Source organism: Bufo gargarizans, chromosome 1 (assembly GCF_014858855.1).
Source record: "Bufo gargarizans isolate SCDJY-AF-19 chromosome 1, ASM1485885v1, whole genome shotgun sequence".
Classification (NCBI taxonomy): domain Eukaryota; kingdom Metazoa; phylum Chordata; class Amphibia; order Anura; family Bufonidae; genus Bufo; species Bufo gargarizans.
In genome coordinates this window covers 159,335,142-159,359,379 of record NC_058080.1, presented here as the reverse complement: position 1 = coordinate 159,359,379, position 24,238 = coordinate 159,335,142, and the positions used below count along the sequence as shown (strand labels likewise).

The window sequence follows — 24,238 nt, the reverse complement described above, 5'->3', positions numbered from 1 at the left end:
AGAGCATCTCCTACCAGTGGTCGGTGAAAACCACTGTTAGAACACAGATGCCATCACGGACCTATAAACATCAGTGGGTGTCTTCGGTCCGTAACATGGAGTAGTGCATGTTTCCGTAGATGGCTGTTGAATAACAAGGACGTGTGAATAAACACATTAAAATCAATGGATATGTGTGCTGTCTGTGATTTTCTGATGTGTGAATAAGCCCTACAGCCCCTGTGCACATTAGAGTAGTTGTTTTGTGGGGCGAGCCCACCGAGAACAGTGGATTCAGCCAACACATAAATGTGTATAGGGACCTTCTGGCCTAAACGACTGCTGGTAGAGAAGGATCAGGCAAAGTGAATATTTTTGCCTGATCCTTTTGTCCTCTCGGGAGATAAGCCGCCACCAGAAGTCTCTGGCAGTGTCTTTCTCCTCTCCTCCCATTGAATACACATACACGTGTGTGTATGAGGGAGTCAGGAGACATGGCTGTGTGCCAAAAAATTGTTTGTCCAACTACTGAATGTGTATTTCCAGCTTATCATAAATGTGTCACCTGAAAATGACCTAATGTTTAAAGCACGTTTATATGTTATATGTCATCAGGATCAACCCTATTAAACCAGACATACCGACTAGTAGGGCTCATCATGCTGATTAAAACTATACCTTTCCTTTGTCTGTATGATAAATGGCTGCAGAGAAATCAGTGTTTTTATTTATTTGTAAATGAGAAGTTTAAGCTCCAGGATGAATCCTGTGAGCACTGCTGTGTAACTCCCCCTCTGCTCTGCATGCTCCGCCGTGCCCTTGATTGACAGGGCTAGACATCACGTGCTGAGGGCAGAGCTGTGTCCTGGCATGTACATATCATGTACTCTATGTACTATAGTTTCATCACATTTAGGGCTGCAACGATTAATCGATGTAATCGATTATATTCGATAACTGGATTCGTTGTCGACGAATCCAGTTATCGAATAATCGCCGATTCGTTGCTATTCGGGCGGGCGGTCGCTGCATCTTTATTTTACCTTTTTACAATGACGCTCCCGCTCCTGTAACAGCCAGGCAGAGCGGACGGCGGCGTAACGTCACTCACTCACGTGACACGCCTGCTCCGCCTCCTTCATTCATGAGGTGGGCGGAGCAGGCGCGTCACGTGATTGAGTGACGTTACGCCGCCGTCCGCTCTGCCTGGCTGTTACAGGAGCGGGAGCGTCATTGTAAAAAGGTAAAATAAAGATGCAAGCATCGGGGCCGGGGCTGTTGGGAAGGGGGAAGGGGGAAGGGGGAAGGGGGAATCTGTCTATGGCACTGCTATGGGAAGGGGGGGAGGATCTGTCTATGGCACTGCTATGGGAAGGGGGGGAGGATCTGTCTATGGCACTGCTATGGGGAGGGGGGTCTGTGCACTGTTATGAGGAAAGGGATCTGTGCACTGTTATGAGGAAAGGGATCTGTGCACTGTTATGAGGAAAGGGATCTGTGCACTGTTATGAGGAAAGGGATCTGTGCACTGTTATGAGGAAAGGGATCTGTGCACTGTTATGAGGAAAGGGATCTGTGCACTGTTATGAGGAAAGGGATCTGTGCACTGTTATGAGGAAAGGGATCTGTGCACTGTTATGAGGAAAGGGATCTGTGCACTGTTATGAGGAAAGGGATCTGTGCACTGTTATGAGGAAAGGGATCTGTGCACTGTTATGAGGAAAGGGATCTGTGCACTGTTATGAGGAAAGGGATCTGTGCACTGTTATGAGGAAAGGGATCTGTGCACTGTTATGAGGAAAGGGATCTGTGCACTGTTATGAGGAAAGGGATCTGTGCACTGTTATGAGGAAAGGGATCTGTGCACTGTTATGAGGAAAGGGATCTGTGCACTGTTATGAGGAAAGGGATCTGTGCACTGTTATGAGGAAAGGGATCTGTGCACTGTTATGAGGAAAGGGATCTGTGCACTGTTATGAGGAAAGGGATCTGTGCACTGTTATGAGGAAAGGGATCTGTGCACTGTTATGAGGAAAGGGATCTGTGCACTGTTATGAGGAAAGGGATCTGTGCACTGTTATGAGGAAAGGGATCTGTGCACTGTTATGAGGAAAGGGATCTGTGCACTGTTATGAGGAAAGGGATCTGTGCACTGTTATGAGGAAAGGGATCTGTGCACTGTTATGAGGAAAGGGATCTGTGCACTGTTATGAGGAAAGGGATCTGTGCACTGTTATGAGGAAAGGGATCTGTGCACTGTTATGAGGAAAGGGATCTGTGCACTGTTATGAGGAAAGGGATCTGTGCACTGTTATGAGGAAAGGGATCTGTGCACTGTTATGAGGAAAGGGATCTGTGCACTGTTATGAGGAAAGGGATCTGTGCACTGTTATGAGGAAAGGGATCTGTGCACTGTTATGAGGAAAGGGATCTGTGCACTGTTATGAGGAAAGGGATCTGTGCACTGTTATGAGGAAAGGGATCTGTGCACTGTTATGAGGAAAGGGATCTGTGCACTGTTATGAGGAAAGGGATCTGTGCACTGTTATGAGGAAAGGGATCTGTGCACTGTTATGAGGAAAGGGATCTGTGCACTGTTATGAGGAAAGGGATCTGTGCACTGTTATGAGGAAAGGGATCTGTGCACTGTTATGAGGAAAGGGATCTGTGCACTGTTATGAGGAAAGGGATCTGTGCACTGTTATGAGGAAAGGGATCTGTGCACTGTTATGAGGAAAGGGATCTGTGCACTGTTATGAGGAAAGGGATCTGTGCACTGTTATGAGGAAAGGGATCTGTGCACTGTTATGAGGAAAGGGATCTGTGCACTGTTATGAGGAAAGGGATCTGTGCACTGTTATGAGGAAAGGGATCTGTGCACTGTTATGAGGAAAGGGATCTGTGCACTGTTATGCCCATAACAGTGCACAGATCCCCCTCTCCATAACTACGCCGTCCACAGATCCCCCTCTCCATAACTACGCCGTCCACAGATCCCCCATAACTACGCCGTCCACAGATCCCCCATAACTACGCCGTCCACAGATCCCCCATAACTACGCCGTCCACAGATCCCCCATAACTACGCCGTCCACAGATCCCCCATAACTACGCCGTCCACAGATCCCCCATAACTACGCCGTCCACAGATCCCCCATAACTACGCCGTCCACAGATCCCCCATAACTACGCCGTCCACAGATCCCCCATAACTACGCCGTCCACAGATCCCCCATAACTACGCCGTCCACAGATCCCCCATAACTACGCCGTCCACAGATCCCCCATAACTACGCCGTCCACAGATCCCCCATAACTACGCCGTCCACAGATCCCCCATAACTACGCCGTCCACAGATCCCCCATAACTACGCCGTCCACAGATCCCCCATAACTACGCCGTCCACAGATCCCCCATAACTACGCCGTCCACAGATCCCCCATAACTACGCCGTCCACAGATCCCCCATAACTACGCCGTCCACAGATCCCCCATAACTACGCCGTCCACAGATCCCCCATAACTACGCCGTCCACAGATCCCCCATAACTACGCCGTCCACAGATCCCCCATAACTACGCCGTCCACAGATCCCCCATAATAGTGTCGTCCACAATTTGTTTTAATATGGCCTTTAAACATAATTTTTCAAGTAAGATCATATAAACCTCTCTGTTTGGTAATTTTGTCGTTTTTTCCGATTAATCGATTAATCGTAGAAATTAATCGGCAACTAATCGATTATTCAAATAATCGTTAGCTGCAGCCCTAATCACATTGAGATCTGCTCAGAAATCCAGGATCCATATCACAAATGCATTGAAATGCCAGATCCGTCTCTCCCGTGTCATCTGGAAAAACGGATCCGGAATTTAATATTTTTTTCACATTTTTTGCGGTCTCAGCATGCGATGCCCGCAAAAATCGGATCTGTTTTGCCGGAACACTCGGGGCCGGATCCGGCATTAATACATTTCAATAGGAAAAATGCAAGTATTCAGGAATTTAGGACGGAGATAAAACCGTAGCATGCTGCGGTATTATCTCCGTCCTGAAAACTCAGAGCTGAACCTGGACATACCAACAATTTCACCCAGGCATCCCCCCCCCCCCCCCCATGAAATGCTCTGATGCTCTCCCTTGCCCTGCGATGGATCGCGCAGGGCAAGCAATCTTTTATTTACAACAACACACTACCGGGCGGAGGCTTCCGCCCGGCAGTGTGTTCGGTGACGTCACTGGCTCTGATGGGCGGGCTTTAGAGTTTTACAGGCTAGGGCGGTGCTAAAGCCCGCCCCATCAGTGCCGGTGATGTCACCGGGCTCACTGCTGGGCGGAAGCCTCTGTCTGGCAGCCCTAAGGAGAGCTGGTACGTCACCGGAACTCCAGAAAATGCCTTTTGCCTTGCGCGATTTAGCGCAGGGCAAAGGAGAGTCTCGGAGTGTCAACTGCTCCGATGTTCAAGTCAGGGGGGGCTGCCTGGGTGAAAATGGGCATATGCCCCCTTTAAAGTTTATGAACAACAATTTGCTGGTCTATGAACAAATCACCATGAACAGTTAATTGGTTCTTGTGCTTATCTGGCAGACAAGATATGGATCTGCATGTTTTTTTGCTCAGGAAAATGTTCTCCAGCTCTGTCTTCCAGTCATCTGGTTATTATCTTCTTGAATGTCTGTGGCTTCAGAAATGTTAACAGTAAAACGTTGGCTGTGCTCTCACTCTGACTTTACTGCACGGTTTGCAGTGGTTCGCAGTCATCACGTTCACCGTCTTCTATTTCTTCGTTCTTTTTAATTCGGGGGTACCACTTCTCCTTATGGCGAGCACCTAGCATCCACACAGCAGGTCAATTTACCCTGTCTGATGGGAATTCAGAAATTCGCATCCACTTTGTTGGTCCTGTTAAATGCAGTAGATTTACCAAATGATTCAATTGTGCTCTGTGTGATTAGGTTTTTCTTTTCCTTTGCTGGCTGAAAATGTGGATATATTGTTGCATGCGTATTTTTTCCCACATCCAGAACACCGCCTCGCCGCAACCTGTGGCAGCACATTTCCCTATTCTATAGTGCTGTGTCCATGGCTTTGCTTCCCTGGTTTTTTACATGGTGTCATTTTTCAACAACAGCTGTAAGAGTCCCTGCCTGCGGGAGTTCTTCCTTCTGGTCCAGGAGAGTTCCCGTATTGCCTTACAGTGGAATTCTGCTGTTGGCAGCCGACTGTGTCCGTCAGCTGTTTCCAGAACCGCACCCCAGTGTAATGTAACACAACTGTATGAACTCCTAATTGCTTTATGAAGCCAATGCTGAGCTGGGACTAAAGACAGAGTGGCAGGCATGTACATAATGTTGCACAAGAGAGAACCTCTTATGTAACTATTACCTAGAAGTACTGAGAAGAAAGACTTAGGAAAACAACTATTTGCAGGCGTCAATCGTCAGGATTACGGGGACGTGCTATTGTTGATACAATCGTTCGTCCCAGGATGCGCCCACTCTACAAACAAATGTTTGCTCCTTTTTTTAGGTTGTCGTCGGCAAGTTTACACAGGCCACTGATTTGGAGAGAGTGTACTGTGTACTTTGTTCTCAATCATTGGTCTGTGTAAAATGTTTTTTAGGTCCTTGTGCCAAAATTCTGACATACGTTGCGCATTTTTTTTTGACAATTTTTTTCATTTTTGCCAAAAAGAATTGAAAGCGTCTAGCAAGGTACATCCATCTAAAGTGTCTTAAAGGTGGCATGGTTTTGTTGAATACTTCTGTGCGCCAGTATTGTGGCACATAATAATTGCTTAAAGTAAACCCTCTCCTGGGCTGAGCTAGCTCTACAAAGCATTGTGCCTGCTTTAACAGTGAATTTCCTGATGACAGACTCCATTTAAAGTGTACCTAACCTTTCAAAAAGCATTGCATTATTCTATAGTACAATGTGTGTATACAAGGAATAACACTATTTCTGGCCACTTTATGACTTGTGCCTGCCATTTTTTTATCTGTATGCTAGATCTCCAGTTTGCAGTTCGCCCAGATCTGATGGGTGGACACTAGCTACCATCCATTGCTTACAAAAAGCAGATGGGGAAAACTTTTTCTTTTACTCACTCAAAAGCAGCCCCAGGATCATGGAGGACATTACAGAGAAGTGGTGACGTGTGAGGATGTGAATAAAGCACTTGGGCTTGCATATTAACTTTTTAGCTGCAGCAGTCTTTTTGGTATTCTATGGTGGTGTCCTGACCATTTAAAGGTTACAGTAAGGCCTCATGTACACAACCATGATACAAATACCAGTCGCATGAATGCCACATTGTCCACAAGAATAGGACATGTTCTATAATTCGAGGAATGGCTGCACAGATGCGGACAGCACACGGATGACATCCATACCTAACCTTTCAGCCAACTTTGCAGTGCCACATCCCTCGCACAGTGGGTACCACCAACCCTCAACGCACCCCAAAGGGTTCAGCCACAGTGTCCGTAATTTTGATAGGAAAAATATTGCTGTCAGACATGCTAGAATATGCAGGAGAGGCACTGACACAGATGTGAACATAGGCTAAAGGAATTGAGCTAATACAACTTTCATAGGGCACCTGGTTAACGTGTAAATGTTTTCTGAAGCGCGCAGAGACCGTATCTATGTGTTGTAATACATTTATACACGGGTCCTGCTTTAATTGTTTGCGTGCAGTGGGGAGTGGGGATCTTTGGACTGTCATAGTTCATGCGTCGTGTTTAAGTTGCTCTGATACTAGTTAGCGCCAGCATATTCCGCAGCGCTGTACAGGTATTTTCACCATTAACATCAACCTTATAATCATTAATTAGTGAATATGGTTACTAATCACTATGTTTTTCCCTTTTTTGCCACAGGTGAAATGAGTGAAAGTCGAGCAAAAAGAGTCCGAATTAAAGAGGTAGATGGGTGGACACTAAAATTGCTTGTAGATTATGTTTACACTGCGGAAATTAAAGTGACTGAGGAAAACGTGCAGGTGAGGTTCGTGATCATGGCTTGTGAAGTATCTTGAAATTATAGAGCAGGAGCACTCAACTGCGTTTAGAAAAGGTCCACTTCCCTGGGTCTGCCAAGTGAAGGTCCAGTTATTTAAAAAAACAAATATGTATAGTGTTTTTAGGTTTTACTACTTTTGCACAGTAATAACCTGGCATGGGAAAACTTTTTATGCCACCGCATTCCAAGAGCTATAACTTTTTATTATTTGTATGTCAGTGTATCGGTATATTTTTAATAGGGGTGACTGAACTAAAACAGCAATTTTGCCGCTAATTTTTGCATCTTAAATTACACTGTTGACCATGCAGAATAGCAACACCGATACCAAATATGTGCTGCTTTTATGTTTTACTTCTTTACCACAATGATGGCACATTTTATGCAAAAAAATAAATAAAAATCATTTGCCACTTTCCTAGAATTGTAATTTTGTTCATTTAAGCTTTGTGGCCTTTTTTTCTGGGATGAGATGTAGTTTTCATTGGTACAATTTTTAGACTACATAGGACTTATATAGCATTTATTATTCTTTTTGCTTTAAGGAGGATTATAATTATTTTTCTTTCAGTGTGTTCAGGATGCATGTAGCGATGATCTGGCAGTGTAATACTTCCGCCGATTGCCCAATGAACGAGCAAACACTTGTTCATCGGTAATTGGAATCGGTTACCGAAACAGTGATTCTATATGGGGATGCTGCATGGTGGTATTACTCAGCCCAATTACAAGCCCAAGTGCTTTATTCACATCCTTACACGTCACCATTCTGTATGGGAATGCCAATATATGGCATTAGCGATCACTCCACCCCATACTGAGGAGGAGATTACTGCATGTAATAACTAGCGAGCAGGTGATTGCCAGGAAGGAACGCTTCCCTCCCGACATTCGCCTGCAGAATCTGCACGTCTAATGTAAGCTTTAGGAGCATCATGTCCTTGATATGACCACCTACACCTCATTAAGGCCAGAGTTGCCTTGAAAAATCAGACAAATGTCTCAGGCACATGACTGTGTGCTGGCCTTGCCCGTATTGCAGCTCGTAAACAGCGGGTCCAATATATGGTCACCAGCCATGTGTGCACTGTATTATGTACCACGGAGTGCTTTTGCGGGTTTTCTGTCTGTGCCTCTGCACCACATGCACTGCTTTTTTGTTGTGTGGAACGCATACCCCATTCAAGTGAATGGGTCCATAGACAGCAGCCACATGGTCTGTGTCCATGCATTGCAGACCGCAGTTTGCAGGGCCGGTACGGTCGTGTGCATAAGGCCAAAATAAAAGTGTGCTGTATAGTTATCTGCCAGAAGGATGGTTAGCTGCTATGGAGGAAATAGAAAAATCATAGGAAAGTAGGTAAAAAATGTGTTCAGACCTTATGATTTTCTTTTCATTTTGGCTTGGTGTGCTCAATATAATTTTCTAAATACCATGATCCTGAGCTTTTTCTTTTTTGCACCTTGTTTTGAAACACCAGCAAAAGTGAAGATAAAAGGTTCATGTAGGGCGCATGTGCAGTGCCCCCTCCAACACTGGGGGCTCCATTCTCGATATACAGGTCCTTCTAAAAAAAATTGCATATTGTGATAAAGTTCATTATTTTCTGTAATGTACTGATAAACATTAGACTTTCATATATTTTAGATTCATTACACACCAACTGAAGTAGTTCAAGCCTTTTATTGTTTTAATATTGAGGATTTTGGCATACAGCTCATGAAAACCCCAAATTCCTATCTAAAAAAATTAGCACATTTCATCCGACCAATAAAAGAAAATGGTTTTTAATACAAAAAAAGTCAACCTTCAAATAATTATGTTCAGTTATGCACTCAATACTTGGTCGGGAATCCTTTTGCAGAAATGACTGCTTCAATGCGGCGTGGCATGGAGGCAATCAGCCTGTGGCACTGCTGAGGTGTTATGGAGGCCCAGGATGCTTCGATAGCGGCCTTAAGCTCATCTAGAGTGTTGGGTCTTGCGTCTCTCAACTTTCTCTTCCCAATATCCCACAGATTCTCTATGGGGTTCAGGTCAGGAGAGTTGGCAGGCCAATTGAGCACAGTAATACCATGGTCAGTAAACCATTTACCAGTGGTTTTGGCACTGTGAGCAGGTGCCAGGTTGTGCTGAAAAATGTAATCTTCATCTCTATAAAGCTTTTCAGCAGATGGAAGCATGAAGTGCTCCAAAATCTCCTGATAGCTAGCTGCATTGACCCTGCCCTTGATAAAACACAGTGGACCAACACCAGCAGCTGACATGGCACCCCAGACCATCACTGACTGTGGGTGTGCCGGCATACATACATAATTCCTCTGGGTAGCCATCTTATATGCTTCTGGCATATGTAAAAAAAAAAAAGAACTCTCATCTTCCTGAAGCCTGGGTCGCCTATGATATAGATGGACACTTTTATTACCACTACTCTTTGAGGCCAGCTATAAAAAGGTCATAAAGGCTATACCAGGCCCAGCTCATCCTGTCCATTAAGATAAGATCAGCTCGCTGTCAAGCCTGGCTGGAGCGTGACGTCATTAATTTCCAGGTCTGGTTTGAGGAGAGCTAATAGCCCTTAATTAGCTCTGGGCATAAAACCAGTCCACTTTCATATTTCATTTATGAATCAACTTATGCCCTTTCTGAATCCAGATCCAGGCTCTACAGAGTATTGTGGTTAATTGGGTATCAAATATGACTAGAGGATGTGATTCTGTAGCTGACCTATGGGTGGTAGAAGAACTACAGGTCCCAGCATTACCGTGTGTGGTCTCATTCTGTAGGTAAATAAATAAGGATCGCAAATATGTATTCTGTATAACAATATGCCGATGTATCAAGGAGATACGGGCTTAAGTATAATCCTCATTGTAGGAACTGAACTTTGATGGGGTCATAAAACACTTGGGGGCCATCCCTAGGCTTCACAGTCACTCTGCTGCCATTGGCTGACAGGAGTAAGTCTCCTGCCCATGGGAGAGTTCATAAAAATCCATGCACAAGGACAGAGGAGAGAGACCCATGGAACATCACCAGACACTTAATTGGACATTGACGGCATATCCCTGTATCAGAAGAACTTTGAGGGTCTCCCCTGATACATACTGAAAAGGGGTTTGCAAGGATTCAAAAAGGACATATGAACGACCATCTGAAACCCTCCAGAGAAACTAAGTATTCTTTCATCTTTTTCCCTTTCATTTGAACTGTCGTGATTATTTATATTGTTATTATTATTCTGTAGTTTTATAGTCATTTTCATTAGACTTGTATGCACTGCTTTTTACCGCTTATTAAAGATTATAAAATCTAAATAGCCAAGTCTTCCATATTCTAAGCTGCTGAACAACGTACCTTGCCTTTGAAGAGACGTTACCAGGTAGTTAGTTAAATTGCGTTTAGGAATTGTAGCTGGGGGTGATTGACTGCGGTTAGTCAGTAAGTGATATCCGGTTCATCCACTGATCTGTGTGATAGTGAATGACCCGGATAGTCTGCTCGTGGACCGGGAACCCACGTGGTGGCAGTTACCGAAGTGTAGTGGGGGGTGTTAGCCGAATGGTAATACCCCGGTCACGTGAGGTCTCTGTGTGTGCGCAGACTCCGTCACAGACCACTACGTCACAGCTGTGGGATCCGGAGCGATCGGATCCATAGTTCGTGACAGTGGGTACTTGACACTGGACTTCAGGCATTTTGGCATTTCCCTCTCCCCAGTCTTCCTCCAGACTCTGGCACCTTGATTTCCGAATGACATGCAAAATTTGCTTTCATCCGAAAAAAGTACTTTGGACCACTGAGCAACAGTCCAGTGCTGCTTCTCTGTAGCCCAGGTCAGGCGCTTCTGCCGCTGTTTCTGGTTCAAAAGTGGCTTGACCTGGGGAATGCGGCACCTGTAGCCCATTTCCTGCACACGCCTGTACACGGTGGCTCTGGATGTTTCTACTCCAGACTCAGACCACTGCTTCCACAGGTCCCCCAAGGTCTGGAATCGGTCCTTCTCCACAATCTTCCTCGGGGTCCGGTCACCTCTTCTCGTTGTGCAGCGTTTTCTGCCACACTTTTTCCTTCCCACAGACTTCCCACTGAGGTGCCTTGATACAGCACTCTGGGAACAGCCTATTCGTTCAGAAATTTCTTTCTGTGTCTTACCCTCTTGCTTGAGGGTGTCAATGATGGCCTTCTGGACAGCAGTCAGGTCGGCAGTCTTACCCATGATTGCGGTTTTGAGTAATGAACCAGGCTGGGAGTTTTTAAAAGCCTCAGGAATCTTTTGCAGGTGTTTAGAGTTAATTAGTTGATTCAGATGATTAGGTTAATAGCTTGTTTAGAAAACCTTTTCATGATATGCTAATTTTTTTAGATAGGAAATTTGGGTTTTCATGAGCTGTATGCCAAAATCATCAATATTAAAACAATAAAAGTCTTGAACTACTTCAGTTGTGTGTAATGAATCTAAAATATATGAAAGTCTAATGTTTATCAGTACATTACAGAAAATAATGAACTTTATCACAATATGCTAATTTTTTTAGAAGGACCTGTAGGTGTGGGTCCCGCACCTATAAGACAAGGCGGACATATCCTAGCAATATGCCCCCATTGTCTGTGATGAGACAACCCCTTTAAGGAGCAACAAATGATAATTTTCTCATTTGTCATTGATCACATCATTCAGTATGACCTAAAATCACTGGCTGCAGCAGATCCCCTTGTGTAAACACGTCATATAAATGTAAAAGGGCATCGATAGACTTTCTGTCAGCGCTCGTTATGGCGAGATCATCTGCCCGTGTTCAAGGATTGTTATGGGGGTTCCCCAGACTGTACATAAATCCTGCCATCTTTTTTCTGTGTAGTCTGTAGGAGAGAGTTTTGTCAATACTTAACCATCTAGGGTGCTGCTGAGATGACTGTTTAAGTACAACCAAAATTATCCTTCCTACACAAGATGCTGGGATTTTATGAAAAGCTCGGGGATCCCCTTTAATGCCCTTCTATTCTGGAAGCCAGCAGATCTTCTCTATATAGCAGGACAGTGACAGGCCTATCTGTCAATACTGTGAGTGAATAAAACCACCATGCAGGGACTGAGGAGTAATACCACCATGCAGGGACTGAATAAAAATCAATATGAGAATACTAAAATGACCGCCATACTGTAAATCTTACCACCATACTTAAGACTGAATAGTGATCAGATACCACACACGTGGGCACATCCTGCTTCTACTACCTCTAAGTCTGGGTATGAGATTAGCGGCCAGTGATCAGAAACACAGTAGAGTGTCATCTGGTAGGACATAGATGCCCAGGGTGTCAGGTTTTCTCCAGACTCAGCGGCTATTAGATATACATGTGAAGCATCCATTGCATGGAGCGCCCTCCCAACAAGCACACCACGTGGCGGTGCTCTGCCTGCTATGGGAGTCTGAAGGTTCAGACATCACAGCAGTTGGAGCAGTGCTTTCTTTCTAAAAAAAATAAATAAAGAAGTGCTAGTTTTCCTAATTTGTAGGGAGGAAATCGAGGGGTTGAAGACTTTTTTCTTTAATGACATTAACGGCTAGTGTGCCCCTGCCCAGTCCGGCTCAGGCCCCCGGACCACCAGTGTCTAGCTGTGAATAGTTGGACATACAGCCCTGCCTGTAGGTTTCCTGGATAAATACACATCCCATATTGTCTCCTCTATGAGCACTGACTTTAATAACTTGGTGAGCGGCTGATATTTTTATGAATGTATGTATATTTTTAGCATGTTCTTATGTCATTCACCCACAGATTTTATCCTTTTCAACTGCTAAATGAATCTGGGTAAACAGCACCAGTAGCTAAACCTATGAGCTAGCTATAAAAGTGCAGATATGAATAACAGGCGCCTGCTGGCAATGTGAAATGATGCGTTTTGGTTTTTTTCCTTTTGGAAAATGTTAATTTACATGTTGAAGAGCTTGTGTGAGAAGTGCAGTCATTTTATTGCTTAGATTTGTTTGTGTGCAAGTAACTGATTCACCAATCCCACGTACTCCGAATAGTTAATACACTGGCCCTTTAAGAAACCTCTATTTGAATCCGGTAGTCTACAATATTGGTTCCCTTTTAGGGATCAGTGCCTTGTTCACCTTATCGCCATATTTGTTTTGATAGATATATTTTTTCTATTTTAATATTTATTATGATTATTATATATGTATATTTATAAATTTAGACTTATAGGGGGTCATTTATGACCAGATATCCACCACTTTTGTGACGTATGTCTGGCACTGAATCTGTCTCATATTCCTTGCTCACGCCAGGGCTAAGGAAGGGGGAGGGCCAGCAGGCCTGTCTCATTCTTCATTTTCTACACCTGGTTTAGGTATAGAAAATGGTCTAAATGTAAGACGGCGGCGCCTCTACATAACTACAGCGGAACCACCGCCAGCTTAGGGTTTTATTAAGACCGGTGACTGAAACGCCCCATATTCCTTTAGGCTACTTTCACACTTGCATTTTGGGCGGATCCGTCATGGATCTGCAAATAATACAACCGCATGCATCCGTCATGAACGGTTCTGTTTGTATTCTCTTCAACATAGCCATGTTGAACACCATTGAAAGTCAATGGGGGACGGATCCGTTTTCTATTGCACCATACTGTGTCAGAGAAAGCTGATCCGTCCCCATTGACTTGCATTGTGTGTCAGGACGGATCCGTTCGGCTCCGCTTTGTCAGGCGGACAGAAAAACGCTGCAGGCAGCGTTTTGGTGTCCGCCTCCAGAGCAGAATGGTGACTGAATGGAGGCAAACTGATGCGTTCTGAGCGGATCCTTTTCCATTCAGAATGCATTAGGGCAAAAGTGATCCGTTTTGGACCGTTTGTGAGAGCCTTGAACGGATCTCGCAAACGGAAAGCCAAAACACCAGTGTGAAAGTAGCCTAATACTGTACAGTAGTAATTTCTTATCGGAACAAAGCAGGTCTTTTTTTTTATGGCCTTCTCCTTCCTAATCCTAACTTTTCTTTCCCCAATACTGCCGCAGGGGCCACACTTGAGCTGTGTCTTCCTTTGCTTCTTCTGGCCAGCGTTGGCTGGGAGCGCACATTCGCACATGTGCAGAACCTCCCGTTCTGGCCAGCTCCATAAAAATCAATTGACCGGTTTCTGCGCATGCGCTGAAGCCCAGGAGCTGTTCAGTACAGCAATGCCAAGCTTGAGCATCTGCTGTAAAACCTGATAATGTTATCACGGGTATTGTAGCACACCGGCACCGACACCCTGTTCTCTGCACGTGTAACCCAACACTATAAAAAGGAGTAGTGGGCAGGTTTGTCCTGGTTGTATTATAGTTGTAGCCGCAACACTTAATTGTACATTTGGTTGTCATGTCATAAATTGAACAAAAAACTGCATCGGGAGCGCTCCTGTACAGACCTCAACAGAGCGCCGCTTGTCTGTACTATCAATCACATTTGTTAGGTGCATTATCCCAAGATTTTAACTTATCCCCCATCCATAGTGTAGGAGTAGAAGTGCTTGATTGATAGGACCCCCACAGATCACAACTGGGGAGGTCCTGTGTCTTTGGTGTGAATAGAACAGAGGTTTAACATATGTACTGGCGCACCATTCATTTCTGTGGAACTGCCAGAGATTGGCAAGTGTTTTACTCTGCTCCTCTTTGGCAATCCCATAGAGTTGAATGGAGCATCAGTGTGCACGCTCTGCCACTCCATTCATATGGGGGACAAAAGACCCCGGTATTGTGTTCCGTCCTCCATACCGGAAAAAAAACTCTTCAGTTTTATCCTAATGCATTCTGAATGGAGCAATCCTTGAGGATGTTTTCCGTTCAGTCCCTCTTACGGTATTTGGCTGGAGAAAATACTGCAGTATTTTCTCCGGCCAAAATTCCGGAACACATGCCGGATCCGGCATTATTTTCCATTGAAATGCATTGATGCCGGATCCAGCACCAAGTGTTTCGGGGAAAATGCGCATACGCAGACCTTTAAAAATGTAAAAAATAAAATACTGGATCTGTTTTTCTGGAGGACTCCGGAGAGACTGATCCGGTATTGCAATGCATTTGTGAGACTGATCCGCATCCGGATCTATCTGCAAATGCTATCTGTTTGTGCATGGGTTTCCAGATCCGGCAGGTAGTTTGCAAGTGTGAAAGTAGCCTTATCCACAGAATGAAAGTTTAAAACTTGCAACAGCACCTTTAACCCCTCAGTAACCAGCTTGTTTTTGGCCTTACCGACAAAGCGTTTTTCTTTCTTTAATCGTCTCGTTCCGAGAGCTATACATTTTTCCATCTATATAGCTGTATAGGGGCTTTTTTTTTGCGGTAAAAGTTGTAGTTTTTAATGTGGCCATTTTGGGGTACATAAAACTTTCTGATTAACTTTTATTAACTCTTTCTGGGAGGGAGATGGGAAAAACAGCAATTCTGCCACTGTTTTTAAGTCATTCATTTTTCGGTATAAGTGAAATAATATCTTCTCTGGGTCGGTACGATTACAGTAATACCAAATATATATATTTGGTATTTTTTTTTTTTTTTTACGTTAGTATTTTTCATTGGTATCATTTTGAAGTAAATTACGCTTTTTGATCACATGTTAAGTGTTTTTTTGGCGGCAGCTAAGAATAATTCATTAATTCTGTCTTTATTTTTATTTTATTTTTTATTTTATTTTTTAAATCATTATTTCATTTATTTTTATTTTTTTTACAGAGTTCTTTTTTTTTTTTAACCACTTAATAGTCTGACAAGGGGACTATAACAGAGTATTTTGATTGCTTTTAAAATGCAATGCACTATCCCTATAGTGCATTGCATTTTAATGGCAAAGCTATTCTGACATTGAACAGCAGGCTGCGCCAGAGAAGCACAGCCTGCTGGAAATTACTCATGGCTAGTCTGGGGCCTACATGAGACCCCAGCCAGCCTTCTCACACATTGGCACCCCGCATTTGCGAGGTGCCGATGGGAGACAAAGGGAGTCTGCTCACTCTGTCAGCACTTTTAGGCTACTTTCACACTAGCGTTCGGGCGGATCCGTTCTGAACGGATCCGCTCATAATAATGCAGATGGAGGCTCCGTTCAGAACGGATCCGTCTGCATTAAAATGGCAAAAAAAAAGCTAAGTGTGAAAATAGCCTCGGACGGATCCGTCCAGACTTTCAATGTAAAGTCAATGGGGGACGGATCCGCTTGAAGATTGAGCCACATTGTGGCATCTTCAAACGGATCCGTCCCCATTGACTTACATTGTAAGTCTGGACGGATCCGCACGGCCAGGCGGACACCCGAACGCTGCAAGCAGCGTTCAGCTGTCCGCCTGTTCGTGCGGAGGCGAGCGGAGCGGAGGCTGAACGCCGCCAGACTGATGCAGTCTGAGCGGATCCGCTCCATTCAGACTGCATCAGGGCTGGACGGCTGCGTTCGGGTCTGCTCGTGAGCCCCTTCAAACGGAGCTCACGAGCGGACCGACGAACGCTAGTGTGAAAGTAGCCTTACATGCGGCATTGCCTGCGGCATGTAAAGTGTTGAACAGCCTGGATCAGCACTCCTGCCGGTCCGGGCTGATAGAGCAGGGCCGCGGCTCTCATGTGATAGCCCGGCTCCGCTGCATGGGGGACCCTTGCAGTGCTTAGACTAGGCCGCTGGAAAAAAAACAGCGACCCAGCCTAAGGCCCCTTAGTGATTGCGGTAAAAACACGTATGGGTGGTCAGTAAGGGGTTTTCCAAGACTTTTATATACTGATGACTTATGCTCTGCATAGGTCATTAGTATCTCTTGGATGGGGGTCCGACACCCGGGTTTCCCGACGATCAGCTGAGATGGCAGTAGCACTCTGGCCTTCTTACAGCTTTTCCTAGGTCAGTGATGACGTGTTCATTGATCCCATGGCCTAGCTGCAGCTGAGCCCCATAGAAGTGAATGGGGCTGAGTGCAATACCAAGAACAGCCACTATACAATGTATGGCACTGATGCCCTATCCAGAGGATATTCAAGTCTCGGAAAACCCTTTTAAGTGGTGTTATACTGTGAGACAGTTAAACAGTGGAGTGAGCATAAGGTCTAGTGTGAAATAGGACTCTGTTTACACTGAATTGTTTTTATGGAACTTGATTTCTATTAATTCTCTGATTGAATTCAGTGGGATTGGTTATTCATTAATTTAGTCTGATAGCTTCTTTTCACCTTTGAATGTGACCATACTCCTTAGATGTGGTGCATTCAGCTGACATGTCCTCTTCCTGGCCGCCTCCACCACCACCATACACATGCGTGTTCAGTTTGGCTTGTGTCCTCAGTGGAGAGAAAGGCATACCGTAAGCTTTGCCTCTGATGGCAAATATGGTTAGGGATATTTTTGTATGGATATTTGCCACTTTTGAAGTGTTGTATTAGGTATTGGAAGTAAAGCAGTGAAGAGGCGTCTATTGAGCTATGTGAGTGGTGAGAGCCCTGTGCACAGACGACCAGGTCATCCTATGCCTGTTGTATCTGCTGTAATCTGCAGCAAACTCGCAGCATTTCCATGAGGAATTCCACAATGAAATCTGCACCGTTTGCAGTTGTGGAGTTCTGGCAGATCTGCATGGCCAAATGCTAATGAAGGTTGAAATCAACAAAACTTGACACATCAGTCCGAGTAAAAGGGCCCTTAGGCCTTTTTCACACGGTCAGTATTTGGTCAGTATTTTTGCATCAGTATTTGTAAGCCAAAACCAGGATTGGGTCTAAAACAGAGAGGAGGCACAAATACCTTCCCTCTGTAGGTTCCACTCCTGATGTTGGCTTACAAATACTGACCGTGTGACACAGGCCTCCAAACCCTCTTAATAAACCTATAAACAGACCGGATATAATCACTCATTTCTAGTTATTAGAATGCATGAAGATGATGGAGTCAGCATGTGTCATAACTATGCACCACATTTTCTCCCCGTGAGTGTGTAAGAAATGAATTAGCAATGTATCCAGAGCCTTGCGGCCTTGTTTCCAGTGATACTTGGGGATCTGGTTTGGTTTGCTTTTATAGCTTGTTTATTGGGAGTTGTTCTTTCGTGTTAATAAAAAAATAAAAATATTTCTTTTGACTCATTGATTGTCTGACCTAAATAACTGCAGTTACACCAGAGAACAGCCAAAAATCTAGAAAAAAAAAAATTATGTTTGTACCACCTTAGTTTTTGTACCTACCAGTGTCCTATCAGAGTATTCACAGATGACCTACAGTCTTTGAGGGAAACGGTGATGGTTCCATTTTCACCTGATTTTCATCTGATCCTTTTTTGCCCAAAAATCAGCTACAGCAGAGACAGGAGTCTGGCAGAACTTTTCTTTATCCATGACCTTTCAGCCGAATGGGCATGTTAATTGGAAGGGGGGATGTAAGTGGGGGGTCAGCCAAAAAGTGTCTGATGGCTGTGGCCGGCTTCACTCCTTTATGTTTATAGTCTCGCATCCTGTTTCTACAAAACAAGTCTGACAACTATATAACCCCCTGCAATGTTAAAATTGAAAATCCTCCAAATATGTCATTTTTTTTGTTTGTTTTGTTTTTTTTGTTTGTTTTTTATTGAAGATTTTGAATTTGAATAAGTATAGTTTGCGCATGGCTCAGGGGACAAGTGCATTTTTAACCCCTTATTGACACAACTAATTTAAAGGATAACTGTCACACTTAGACCCTAATTTCAATTTTCATATATGTAGTTACTAATAACATGATATTCCAGAATCAGTTACTATTAGACTGACTTACCCCATATTTAATAAGATTCAGCCCTTAGCAACCAGTCTGCATAAAACTGCAATTTCATTATTCACGTTTGTTATTTGCAATGTATTGTGGGTATATATACCCCTATATGACACCATGGAGATGTGTGGAGTCACGGGTCTATCGCTCTGGTCATGTGTTCACACATCTCCATGGTGATGACGCTTGGCTCCGGGGTTTGGGGCGTTTCTTCGGTGACGTGGCGGGTGCTCTGGGCATGCGCAGTCTGGCGGTGAGGACTCGGATTTCTGGCGCTCCGATCTATACGCCCCGGTGTGAGTTTGTTTTTAAGCTACATGCACTTTTTATACATAGGTGATATGACACTTTATTGATGAATTTGATACTGGTCAATTAACTTATTTTGATGCTGTCACAATGATTATTGTGTCTGTACACTGTATTGAATTATGATGAACACTATGCTATATAGATCACCTAGTATGGGTGTTTCTTTGCACTATATAATATACTATTTATGTTATTTTATCTTAAATTGAATTGTCACGTTTGTTATTTGCAATGTATTGTGGGTATATATACCCCTATATGACACCATTTTGATATGCTTGAGAAAGACCGCATTGAGACGGTTGAAACGTTGCACAGAGGGGAATAAAGGATCCATTTTTTACTTCCATTGGAGTGCTGCCTCATCTTTGGAAAAAATATATGTGTGTGTGTGATGTGAGTGTGTGTGTGTGTGTGTGTGTGTGTATATATATATATATATATATATATATATATATATATAGTGTATTTAATAACTTTTATTACTTTATTTTTAGCATTTTAACATTATTTTATGGGATTTATTTTTACAGAGTTCACTATGTGGTGTAAATAACAGGATAACTTTGTTCTGTGGGTCTCTATAATCATGATGATACCAAATTCATTTTTTGCTAATATTTTTCTCTCCTAAACTGCAAGCTGTCGGCTCCCTCACTGTCCTCCCCTTCCATCTTTACACTGGCTAAGATTGCAGCCAACTGAAGGTGGGAGAGCTGCTTCAAAACAAGTCCAGAATCACTGGATCCATAATCCCAACATTGTCTCCTCTACATCTGGAGATATATCGGTTACAAGTCCGGTCGGAGGTGAAAGTAGCCCGAATCTGTTTACACTTTCAGTTTCTATCAACCCCCGACCTGAGTTACCAGCTATGTCTCTTGATGTAGAGGAGATAATGTTGTAATTTTTGGCTTGTTTTAAAGCTTAGATTGTCATTTCTCTAGCTGCTGAGGTGTGAGGGGGTTAAAGCAAACCTTCCCCCTCACCTCTGTTCTGGCTGCACTGTAATTTTCTAAAAGCCCTAGTAGAGCTTGGCCCAAACTGTTAAAGGGTTAAAAGGGGTTCTCTCCTAATGGGCTTGTCCCATGATGCAACTTATCACCTGTCAACATAGTTAGTAAGTACCTGACTGCTGGAATTCCACAACTATGAGAAAAGTGGGCCCTGACTCCACAAAGTGCATGGTGCGACAGTCATGCATGTGCGCTGCCTCTGTAATAGAGAGATTGTCCAGGATATTGATGGCCATCAGTATCTGATCTGCGGAGGTCCCTACCTGCACCCCTACCAGTCATCTATTACCTTGTAACTCCATCCATTGTGTAGTAGACGGACCTGGTGACCGCAGCGCTTCTTCCAGCTGTGTAGTTCCAGTGTCTACTTCTGGCACCGGAGGTACAAGGTGACAGCTGAATGGACAACCCCTTTAATCTCTGTGGGACTGCTGTATCCCCACTGATCAGATACTTATTATTGAAGTGAGCATGTGTGACCTGCTCGTCCAGCTCAGGAGCAGGACATGCACATTACTACTCAAATTGAACTTTAAGCAGCAAATGGAGTATTTTCATGCCGAATTATGTTAGACTAACATTTAATGTTGGGACAGCTCATTTAATGAGTACATATAAAGTATATCTTGACATCTTGCCCATGTTTTTTGCAGGTGCTTCTGCCAGCAGCCAGTCTCTTGCAGCTTCAAGATGTGAGGAAAACCTGCTGCGAGTTCCTAGAAGGCCAGCTTCACCCAACCAACTGTTTAGGGATCCGAGCTTTTGCGGACATGCATGCATGTTCTGAATTGTTACACCAAGCTAACACCTTTGCAGGTAATTCCTCCTTCTAATTTTCATAGATTACCATGTGCAGTTTTCTTTGATGTTTTACATGGGGGTAAATATTACTTGTCCTACTTAGCTGACCATTCTTGTGATTGCTGTTAATACCAGTGTCCCACAAAAAACGCGTTAGCTGCCTCTCTGCCTTCCTGTACATTGCGGCCATATGTATGCTGAAAGGATAGCAACCAATCAGAGCTCAACTTTAATTTTGCCAGAGCAGTTTAAAGGGTTATTTCAGGAAAAAATAAAAATTCATCCTTTGGCCAAAGCCATGAAGCGGTACGTGCTCCCAAAGTTTCATTCACCTGAATGCTGCCATTACAGAGATCCCCTGCTAGGCCGCAGCTGAAGCCTGAGTCACCTCAGTCAGTATAAGGAATATACACAGACTCCTTCAGGATAATAACAGGACACCAGGGATGACAAGGCTAGGATAATGTTTAGATGTAAAACTACCTCAGGTTTCTGTGTTTCGGGCTCCATGACGTATCATTTCTAACTCCATTTTACCTTTTCACCTCTGTAATAGGGAACAGTGTAACATTAGGGAATACATATAAATATCGAGTGATAGCTGATTTTTATTTTTACCTGGAGAGGTCTTTTAAGAAATGAATGAGCCCCATCGTATCTTTACCTGCCATTCGAGCGCCCAAAGTGCCGTATTCGGTTTTAATAGTGGAGGCCTATGTACACACAGACTCGTTCACAGAAAAACAAGACTGTTTTGCTGGACAGTTTCTGGACCTTCCCTTTCCACCAAAAGTTGGTATACATGGTTTGGTGTGGAAATGGCAGAACACAGGATCCGTGGCCAACAAGTAGACAATCTTTGGGGGGGGGGGGGAAATTTATCAAGCCCTACACTCCAGAAATCTGGCTTCAAAAAGTCACAAAATACGACTTTGTAAGATTTTGGACTTGTGCAAAGGTTTCACAACTTTTTGAATGTTTCCCCCATCACTTCACTTTTCATAAGTGGCTGTGGTTAGCGAATGAATTAGATTCACACCAGATTAATCGAGACCTTTTTAAAACATTGCAGAAAAGGGCGCAAACTCACTTCAGTAAGGGGGTGGTATAAAAAGAAAAAACTGGAGTCGCAAAAATACACCAATGCAGACTCGAGCAAAACTGAGTGCAGCTATTACACTCATGATAAATACCCCCTCACCCCATGTGTTTGGACACCCGGAGGAAATTGTGAGAAGTCTGAGAAAATTGGCGCGAAAATTATCTCAGCAGGCTCACATCAGCAGAAGAACATTTCGACCTGTCCTGAAGTTTTTACCTTGAAGCCATACTGTGGCAGATGTGCAAGCATTAAAGGAGGGGCATAAACAGAAGTGAATGATTACTACAGGCATCCTCAAACTGCAGCCCTCCAGCTGTTGCAAAACTACAACTCCCAGCAAGCCCGAACTGCCTACAGGTATCAGCCTACAGCAAGGCATTGTGGAAGTTGTAGTTTTACAACAGCTGGGGGGCCACAGTTTGAGAATGCCTGGGTTACTAGATGTAATCCTAGCATGTGGAACCGTTACGATACATAATGTCCAATGAAGCATGGGTCCATGTGACCAGGTGTGTGAATTTCAGAACAGTACAGGTACTGGCACACAGAAAATTCCGACAAGCAGCATCTGCATCCACTTGATAATCCAGAAATCGGCTTGGGTGTGTGGTTATGGGCATGCAGGTCCAATATTCTTTGATGAAAATGTGAACAGAGCCGTATACATGTTCCAGCAAGTGGAGCAGGAGTATTGTATCTTTCAGCAAGATAAGGAGACTTGCTGTACTTTGCCCACGTCCCTGTGCTAAGTTTCACATAGAATGTAAGGTGACCAAAGTGTTGTGGCCTCCATGTCATCAGACCTGATAGTGTACAACTTTTATCTGTAGGGTTACCTGAAGTGTAGGGTTTATGGAACTAATCTCCAAACAGAGCAACAAATTGTTCTTGTCCGGGGTATGAAATGTAGGGTGTTACTGAACCTGATAAGATGGGTACAACTTTGTGTAGCCACTGGCGGAAACCAGTATCCTGTATCCAGTACAGACCACACAAGGGAAACAGAGTTCTGTTTATCATTGCCCACCCCCTATACGTACCCATGGGGGTATTCCGGTTTTAGCGAATTAGTTATGAAAAGTAATACTTTCTGGACCACATCACAGTGGTAACTTGTCCTTCAGCCGAAAGCAGGTTAGTGTATTGAGCCGATGTGTAGAGTTTGTATAGACGCTATATAACGGATGTATGATGTGGAATAAGAGTGAATCATCAGGTTCTTTGCTGCTGTTTTTTATATGCAGAGTACATTCAGGACTGCTTGTTCACTCTGGTCTTCCTCCTCACCATCTGCTATCCTTGGCAGCTATAGCTCCCAGTTTAGCATTTTGCACATTAAGAATGGTTATTTTCACATTTATATTTCTCCTTAAACTATACGACAGTCCGGGAACAATGAAATTGTGATACCGTGAGCATGAATAATGGCTGCCAGATCCCTTCTACTTACACATTGCAAGCCAAAGCTTTAGTGACACTGACTCATCCAGTTCTGCCTTGTCATTTATTACTGGGCGGTTTTATCACACACACAGTTATATGGTACGTCTCATCACTAATGGATTGTACAAATAGTAGTGACTGTAGTAGTGACCTCTAATACCATAAGTCCAAAGGTCCACAGTTCTGCCCTTGTTTTCTGTTCATGGATAACGGCATGCAGTATTTTTAAAAACTTGACTTTAAAGGGTTTTTTCCAGGAGTTTTACACTGATGAAATCTCCCCCATTTTAAACTGGTGCTGCACATAATGGTTCTTAATTCTGAGATTATGAACATATATTTAAAGGGAGTTTTCTAAGACTTTACTACTGATGATCTATCCTTAGAATATCTTATCAATATCAGAGTGGGTGGGGGTCAATGGTTTTCAGGATGTGCTGTGCCAGAACTAGACACTGGGACTACATGGTCTACGGAGCCATGTAGTTCCAGAGCAGCAGCTCCTGAAAACAGTAGATGAGTCGGGGGTCCGAGTCCTGGAGCTACTGATGATTAGCAACAGCAGGTCATCAACAGTCCCAGAAAACCCTTAATGACCAGGCCACTTTTTACACTTCTGCACTACACTACTTTCACCGTTTATTGCTCGGTCATGCAACTTACCACCCAAATGAATTTTACCTCCTTTTCTTCTCACTAATAGAGCTTTCATTTGGTGGTATTTCATTGCTGCTGACATTTTTACTTTATTTGTTATTAATTGAAAAAGTTATGAAATTTTTGCAAA

The 24,238-nt window shown here is 43.8% G+C and overlaps 1 protein-coding gene across 3 annotated transcripts in view; it reads left to right on the top strand.

Moving 5' to 3' along the window:
- Nucleotides 1-24,238, top strand: part of KLHL2 (kelch like family member 2) — a 151,298-nt gene that overhangs the window by 55,190 nt on the left and 71,870 nt on the right. For all 3 annotated transcript variants that reach the window (XM_044299873.1, XM_044299878.1, XM_044299865.1), the window contains exons 3-4: nucleotides 6,862-6,983; nucleotides 20,759-20,921. In XM_044299873.1, the coding sequence (XP_044155808.1) occupies nucleotides 6,862-6,983; nucleotides 20,759-20,921 (285 nt within the window). The remainder of the gene's footprint in view (nucleotides 1-6,861; nucleotides 6,984-20,758; nucleotides 20,922-24,238) is intronic.